Genomic DNA, 8,811 nt, shown 5'->3' with positions numbered 1-8,811 from the left:
GGTGAAGAGGGCACAGAAACGACTGTACTTTCTGCGGAGGATGAAGAGAGCCCGCCTGCTCCTTCCCATCCTCAAGACCTTCTACAGAAGCACCATAGAGAGTATTCTGACCAGCTGTCTCTCTGTGTGGTGTGGAGGCTGCAGTGCCGCCGACTGGAAGAACGTGAGGAGAGTGGTGAAGACAGCAGAAGGGATCATCCGGGCTCCTCTCCCCTCCATTAAGGACCTTTCATCACAGCGATGTGTGTCCCGAGCCTGTAACATCATCAGGGACCCATCACACCCCCACCATGGACTGTTCTCCCTACTGCCTTCTGGGAAGAGGTTCCGCAGCATCCGCTGCAGGTCCACCAGGTTCTGCAAAAGCTTTTTCCCTGTTGCCATCAGACTGTTGAACTGCTAGGGACTCTGAAATACTGAAGCCACAAATGGACTCTGTACCACATTCACATAACTGCACATTTACACATTTGCACATATGCTTCAGACTGCTGAACTGCTGAAGCCACAAAATGGACTCTTTACCACATTCGTATATTACATGGTTCTAATAATACTCTTCTGGATACCGTGAATAGCACACTGTCTATTTCCTCTGCATTGTTTACATTGGTACATTGTTTACATTTCAGTTGTTTACATAAATTGCTGCTGCATCTTTATTCTGAAAATGTGTGCAATTTACTGTGATTTTTTAAGCTGTATGCAAACGAAATTTCGTTTTATACACACTTTGTGCATACAAAATGACAAATAAAGCTGTCTATGTCTATGTCTAACATGCTGATGACATGAAGATGTTCGCTGTTGTCTAACTGTGGGTGAAAAACTGCTTTGGATGTCAGTTTTAGAGTGAAATTGAATGTACATTAAGTTTGAAACACCCAGAAAAAAAGATGTCCAGAGGTGGGTAGTAGTTACATTTAGTTTTTATTTTTTGTCTTTAGCATACATTTTGGATTCTTGTCTGTCTGATAACATATTTATCAGATGTCATGATCAGTTACTCGACTTAAGAAGCCTTTTAGCCAAATAATTTTTTCCTCTTTCTTGAGTAACTTTCTCTGCTACTTTTTTTTTTTACTTTAACTTGAGTTAAAAATATGTTCAAGTAGTGCTACTACTACTCTACCCACCTCTCAAGATGTCCTTGGACATCTAATGTTTGGAGGGCAGGAGTGCTGTTCTCAGAGAATATCATTTTAGCCTTCAAGTCAATCACGTTTCTCAGATAAGAGTTTATCACTTTTATGCCTTCCAAGGCCCTAACATTCAAGGACTGGTGCATCTCTCTTTAGGTTTTACAACTTCTGCATTTAATTTGGCAAAACGTCCAAATAAGATGTGTTTTGGCTGCAGGTGAAAGAACAAACAGTCAGATTTGCTTAATGTAGAGTCAAGTGACCAAACTAACCCAGGTTAATATTACAGGCCAATGACAATGTCTGTTTTTGCATTTTATTCATTTAAACTCCAAAGTTACGTAATCACACGCAGCTTTTATGCAGTAGTACATGTGTGACTGATTTAACAGGCCTAAACCCATCAGCATCACAATTTAAAATGTAATATCTGCTACTTTCATCCAGCTTTGTGTGCAGACTTCTTCAATTTTGAGAATTTTTTTTAATTATTATTATAAAAGGCAATAACAGCCATTTTATGTGATATTTCCAAATTGTAATTCAGAAATTCTGGCTTCTTAGTATAAACAGAAAACCCATTAAATCCTTTCTTAAAGCAAGAAACAAGCATGGAAACAACTGTAGGCAACACCAGTATTAAAAATGCCCAGTGAATGAGAGAGTAATTTAAAGATAAATATATAAAAATGTCACAGAAAATGCAGCACTGAGGAGATGGATTGCATAAGACCGTGTTGGTTTGAATAGCTTTCACTGCTTTTACATGCTTTTTAATTAATTAAATTTGGATGTGACATTTGCAAATTTGTACATGTAGTCAGGTTGTCAGGTTATCAAATTGTGTTAGATTTTTGTGTAACAAAAAACAAAAGAGATTTTGTGGGAACTACTCCTCACTGTAGATAGGGAAGCAAATATTTTTGTAGAAGCGCAAACTGGTTTTGCGGTTAGGTAAATTATTTTACCCCACGGTAATGTCAACTTTTCAATTCAGAGAATAGTTACAACTAAACCACAGAAGAAAAAACATAAAGTGAAAAATAGAGAAATGCAGCTCCTTCTGTTTTGGGCTTTCGTTTTCTTAAAAAAATTCTTATTCGCTATTAAATTAATTTAGTTTTACGTTCACAATGAACTTAAATACAATAAAGGGGGAAAAAGGTCAAAGTAACCACTAGAATAAGAGTAAAAACATATATAAAAATAATTTAATTTTTGACTACATTTCCCAAAAAAAAATCCTTTCTTTTTTCCGCAGGAAACTGCCGAGCTGTGCCTTTCTAAGCCCCGCCTTTGTTCCACAATCCACCAATGAGAAGCTGAGCAGCAAGGGGCCCGGATGTAAACACGGAAACACCATAAAACAACTCAAAGCGGGAGACGAAGACACGTCGACAAAGCATCAAAACAACATGTTCTTCTAAAATTACATTAAATGTTATATATTCCAGTCATTAACAGATCATAATATCTTTAAACTCTCTACTGGTCGCTTCTATAAACCAGCAATGGATAAAGACGCAGGTTTGGTTTTAGCTACAGAGCGATATGGCAGCGCAGAGGCTTGGAAATATTTAGTAAATGACGGAGCGTTGGAGAGGAGGAGGGATGGGAGTGAAGGTGGATCAAGAGGCAACTCTGTTGTTGCATTCTTTAAAGTAAGCATCAATTAAATATATATATATATATATTTTTAGTAGCTCCGTTTAGTTGATATAAACTGATCTGATGATTTCAGAGCGTTTTTCTGCCTCAAGGCTACCCAGAGAGTGTCAGTAGAGATTACCTTCAGTACCAGTTCTGGGATACTCTTCAGGTACACTAATTATCTCGAACCACACAGGTTATGCTGGGCTATCAGACTGCAGCTTTCTGTGATTCCTTTCCATTTCATTTGCAGGCTTTCTCCAGTTCCCTGTCTGGGACTCTGGCCACGCAGGCTTCCCTCAAAGGTGTAGGTGTTGGAAACCAGGAGGCGACCGTCGCTGCCGCCACGGTTACCTGGTTATTGAGAGGTGCGACTTTAGCATAAACTGTATGAAGTCACATTAGATATTCATTATATGTGTCTGGTTCATTTAAAGCATGTTTTATGTGCAGATGGAACTGGCATGTTGGGAAGAATCCTCTTTGCCTGGAGAAAAGGGTAGGTTAAGAGATTAATGTGTGATCTTGCAGCACAACAAGTGTTTATAGAGCTTTAATTAAATTTCATCCCTACACTCCAGGAGCAAGCTGGACTCTGAGGCTAAAACGTGGAGGTATAGACCCAAGTTAATGGTCTTTCACTCTAATATGGCAACAGCTTTCATCGTAATGATTGTTTCGTGTTGTGATTTCTTTCCAGGCTTTTTGCTGATGTTCTCAATGACATTGCAATGTTCATGGAAATCTTGGCTCCTCACTTTCCGGCCTGCTTCACTTTGATAGTTTGTACTGCAGGAATATTCAAGGTAAAAAAAAAAAAAGAGTAGGAATATGTGTTGGTTTCAAGGCAAAGGAGCATTTGTTTATTTTTATGTTTTGTGATGTGCATGTTTTGAAGTCAGTAAAGGTTCAGGTTAAGGTGCGTTCACGCTGAACGCCAATGTGTCAGGCCAAGCGACAGATTCAAATGTTGAGGCAACAGGCGCGATTCTAGCGACTCAAAAAGATGTGATTTTGGAGATAAAAACAAAGCCTGAGCGATGGATGCAAACTGGAGTTGAAAAATCTGAACTATTGTGTCGTGCAAAATTTCTCTTTTGCTAATCCGGTTCACATTATACATAATGATGGCAAAAAAACTGACAAACATGCATTTTTAGCATTCAGGAAAGTCACAGGTAAATATAACAAGGTAGTACGTTGCTTATCGAACAACGATGATTAAGGCTTCGTTTACAGCAATGTGTATTTAAGTAGCAGTTAAGTGAAATCATCACTAGATAGCACCGTTGTAGTGTTGCATCTCTGGCATGCGGCACGCAAAATGCTGATATTGTGGTGCCATCTGCGCTCAATGTGAACGCACCTTTAGATTTGCTCAATTTATAGTACATTTTAAATATTATTATTATTATTATTATTATTATTATTATTATTATTATTACTCTTTAGAGGAGAAATAAGCAAAATTCCACCACTAGGTGGTGCTTGAGCACTGTCTATAGACCAAAACAAGATGTGTGACAAGCCACCCACCACTCCATCTGCAAACCCCCCCCCCCCCCTTTAGATTAGATTAGATAGAACTTAATTGATCTCACAATGGAGAAATTCACTTTCCCCTCCCCTTCTAACTTGTCGCCTCCTATGCGTATATTTGCAAAGGATAAATACACAGCAATACAGCGTTACCTTTCAGAGGCCTAGTATAGAACTGCATAACACATAACTTTCTAATGCTGTTAGCAAAAGAACATTTTGATTTGCTGGACCTATTCTGTGGCATTTTGCTGCTACAAAACGCTGCTCTGATGATGCCATTTTATGGGAAGAGTGGGGCTAAAACCTGAGTGCAGCTGTTCACATGCACGTACATGCAGGCGCGGCCAGCCTGGCTATGTAAGAAAGAGACCACAGAGAGGTGGTGTGTGACGTTAGACCATAGTCCATCTAAGAAGATAGTTAGTTCTATGTAAAATAATGAAAATTGGTTTATTGCTCCTTTAATCTCCACAAAGTTCTTACTGATTATTTTGGCTTAAAATATATACTTTTAGTCTAGAAACAGGCTTCACATTGAAATTTGCTATTTTGTCTTACCTGTTTGAGGGAGGGAAACAGTGGGAGTTGGCTAACTAATTAGACTTTTTCTACAGAATAGTTTCTTCAGATCACCCTCAGGACTTTTTTCACTACTTTATTGTTGGATTGCTTCTACTTGTTCTTGTCTTCTCAAGTCTATTGTTGGTGTTGCCGGAGGTGCGACCAGAGCTGCACTCACTGTTCATCAGGCTCGCAGGGACAACATGGCGGATATCTCCGCCAAAGATGGCAGTCAGGTAACCTTCACTTTTAAAAAAATGTGCATCTTGTTCCAATATGATGAAATCAAACATGCATCAAACCAGCAGTAAAGAAGATTGCTGTGAAGTCTCATTTACTATGGCCAAGGTAATAAAAGCAGGTGGACGTAGAAGATTGCACTGCTGGAAGTGCAGGTTTTGGGATTTATTTTTCACAACTATACCTCACAACCAGCTGTGTCAACTATTACATTTGCTGTGGTATGATGGACTCATTAATGTGATTTCAAAATTAAAAGATGAGAGAAATTCTGCAGCATGTGTGATGTAAAAAAAGCAATTTTATTTCTCAATGCTGTGAAAATATTCAATGATAATGAGACCCATATAACAGTTAAGCAGCATAATAAGGTTTACTCAAACCTATTGTGTCTACTTGGCTTTTCTAACATAATAATTAAAGGTAGTATATTAGACTCAATAAGTTTACAACTACTTTTTTCATCAAGTGCTTTGAGAAAAAAATCATATATTCAAATAGCATATAGTCATGTTGCAACTACAAAGTTTATTGTATTTTATTGGGGATTTTTTGACAGATCAACACAAAGTAGCACATAATTGTGAAGAAGACAACAAATACATTTTTTTTACCATTTTTTATAAATAGAAATATGAAAAGTATTATATTTATTTATCCTTTCCTGCCTCTAACAGGTTCTCTTCCAGTATTTAGCTGCATCCATCTCCCCACCAACTTTAACTAGCCTCCCTATCCCTGCTGAAGAAAAGCATCTCCACAGCATGACACTCCCCCCACCATGTTTCACAGTGGGAATAGTGTTAATTGGGAATTAGTATTAATTTTGTATGACTTTTTCATAGTGTTGTCTATGTATCTATCCAATAATATTTGTAACATTACAGTGTTATTGAAAAATTAATTTCTTTCTTGTACTCAATTCACTAAGTGCAACATATAGAGATTAATTACACAGGAACGGATGTTTTCAATCCTTTATTTTTTGTTAATTATGATGATTTTCTGCATACAGCTAGTGAAAACAACACATTTAATGTCATAATATTACATTAGACCAGTACAAACATTTTTTATACATTAGCAAGAGCTTTGGATAGATGGATAGATAGTTGGATAGACAGATAATGTAACATTGTAAATAAGTTTTTTTGTATGTTTTTTGCAGGAAACTTTAGTGAATCTTGCTGGGCTGCTGGTTAGCCTGTTACTCATTCCTCTTATCACTGATAATCCAATGTAAGTCCTGTTATTACCATCCTTTGCTTATGTTTTGTGTTCTTTTAAAAGTAATATAATTCCTCCTTCTTTGTGCCTTTCAGCCTGACCCTCACCCTCTTCTTCCTCTTTACCATCCTTCACCTCTTCGCCAACTACAAGGCTGTGCGTTCGGTGGTTATGGAAAACTTCAACGAGGCGCGGCTTTCCATTGTGATGCAGCAATACCTGAAGGACAGACAGATCCTGAGTCCACTTGAGGCAAATCAGAGAGAACCAGTGTTTTTTCGTGTGTAAAAACAAAGAAAAATCAAAGTTTTTATTTATGCTTTTAATCGATGGTTGCTTTAGTGTGATGAATGTTTTTCAGAGTTTGGAAAATCCCCACAAATTAAACTCGGAGTGAGGTTACAGGATGTTGTACAGAGGTAACTACAGATAACATTATTGGCTGCACACATTAAAAGCTCAACACGGTTTTCAGACACTTTGTGTGTTTTTGTAGCCCAGAGGAGCTGAATCTGGCTTTAAAGGAAAACAACATGCCATTCTTGTTGGGAATCAGAAATGGTATTCTACCTTCTTCCTCAGAATGATTGATTCCTTACATTCACAATTTTTTTAATTTACAACCCCTGTTTTGTTCTTTGCAGGTTGTATTTGTGTTTGTTTGGGGACTGAAGCATCAGTTCATGATGAAATCAGAGCAATGTGCCAGGCCGTGTGTATCAGCAACATGTTAATTTGTCCAAAGGCTGCAGTACCAACCTCTGTGAAACCCAAGCAGCAAAGTCAGTGAGCTTTTACTGCATCGCATTTGCGTAAGAATATGTTTAAATGCTTCACTATGTGCACATTAAAATTTTTTTTCTTATAATTTAAGGTTTGTGGGAAATTGTGCATGAGAGTCACAAGCTGATGGATGCCCATTTCTCTCCATTTCTCAAAGGTGAGCTTGCACAGAAAACTTCTAACTTTCCCTTTATCTCTGTCAGCTTGATTTGTTAATCCATCTGTAATATTTAGGTGTAAACGCTGCAGGTTGGGACACAAAAAGGACTTTGCTGGACTGGGATGAGTGGAGAGCGGAGTGGAAAACCAAAACCAGCTGAGCTGCCTTGGCGTCAGTTTTAACTGCGTCCCTTTTTTTGGTTAATTCAACAGTTACATTTCCAGATTTTTGTCATTCTTTCAAAATGAACATGTAACAGCTTAGAGTCGCAGTCGGAGAAGATGAATATTTTTGTACAAAGGCAATATGTAATTTGTTATTAAAGACAATAATTGAACAATCAAGTGACTTATGATTTATTTGTTTTGCGTCTTTACACATGTATCGTTCCCAGAAGAAGTTTGCAAATGCTTATCACGGTCATGAATTAGGGCTGTGCAGTATATTGAGATTTTTTTTAAATATCGAGATGGTCCATGTTGCGTTATAATTATACTTTTATGTATTCCAGTAGGTTATCTTTCAGTCCGTTTCTCATATTTATCTACATCTGTTTGTTAAAAACAATGTGTCTGTGAGACATTTGGGATAAAGTTTTTATTCATAGATGCCTTTTTATAATTACTTTATGACAAGTAAAACATATCAACATAAATATTGTATATCTGCATCAGCCTAAAAATACTGAGATATTAATTTTGGTCCATGCCAAGCATGAATGCATTTATTGTAGGTTTTTAATGATTTGTTTGAATCAGTCTACAACTGTGGTTTAAAAAAAATTGATAAACAAGTTTGGAATCATGGTGGCTTTTCTGCAGTCCACACAGACTCATATTTACAGAATTTCAGGTTAATCTTTGAATAGGCACTCTTGAATGCTGTAAAAGGTGTTTGAACTTGAAAAGACCAAGGCAGTTAACTTCTTGTAAGAATAACGGACTGCAGCTCGTAGTTTTTCTGTGAGCATTGAAAAAGCATTTAAGAGCCATTGTTGGATTGATAAGAAAGTCCAAGAAAGGAGCCATCCATCATATTTTCTCTGTTTTTTCTTTTTCATCCTCGTATGGCCACAACGCGGTTGGTGCTTATCTCCAGGGGTCCCAAGAAGGAGTCCTTTACTCCAGAATTTACATCTCCAAGCTTGACTGAAATGATGTGCTTCCCACATCGACAACTCATATACAAGTCTAAGATCAGACATCATTCAAGTTATTTGTTCATAAGAAGTATGTTTGAGGGAGATGAGATGAGGCTTTCGAACATATTAGCCTCTGCCAACTTGTTGTTATAAAAATGTATTATCAGGCAGAGTGGGGTCTGCATCGTGCTGTGGGGCTCTTTCACTGGCAGCTTTACTGGTGCATTGCACAAAGTGGACGGTGTAATGAAGGAGGTCCACCTGAAATCAGTGGTTGGCTAAAACATAGAAGCACATTAAAACTGATCTTGGAATGAATGAAACAGGCTAATATTACGATTTCTGATAGAACCTTCCCAAAACCA

At 37.7% G+C, this 8,811-nt stretch overlaps 1 protein-coding gene across 1 annotated transcript; it reads left to right on the top strand.

Moving 5' to 3' along the window:
• The first annotated feature begins 2,460 nt into the window (after positions 1-2,460).
• Positions 2,461-7,649, top strand: rusf1 (RUS family member 1). Its single transcript, XM_012872107.3, has 14 exons — positions 2,461-2,803; positions 2,884-2,961; positions 3,046-3,160; positions 3,246-3,291; positions 3,374-3,406; positions 3,493-3,598; positions 5,030-5,131; positions 6,304-6,374; positions 6,458-6,642; positions 6,724-6,781; positions 6,859-6,923; positions 7,007-7,144; positions 7,237-7,302; positions 7,380-7,649. The coding sequence occupies exons 1-14, from the start codon at positions 2,654-2,656 to the stop codon at positions 7,463-7,465; spliced, it is 1,299 nt and encodes a 432-aa protein (XP_012727561.2). The 5' UTR covers positions 2,461-2,653; the 3' UTR covers positions 7,466-7,649.
• The last annotated feature ends 1,162 nt before the right edge of the window (positions 7,650-8,811 follow it).

Source organism: Fundulus heteroclitus, chromosome 16, assembly GCF_011125445.2.
Source record: "Fundulus heteroclitus isolate FHET01 chromosome 16, MU-UCD_Fhet_4.1, whole genome shotgun sequence".
Taxonomy (NCBI): Eukaryota; Metazoa; Chordata; class Actinopteri; order Cyprinodontiformes; family Fundulidae; genus Fundulus; species Fundulus heteroclitus.
This window is presented reverse-complemented; position numbering and strand designations above follow the sequence as displayed.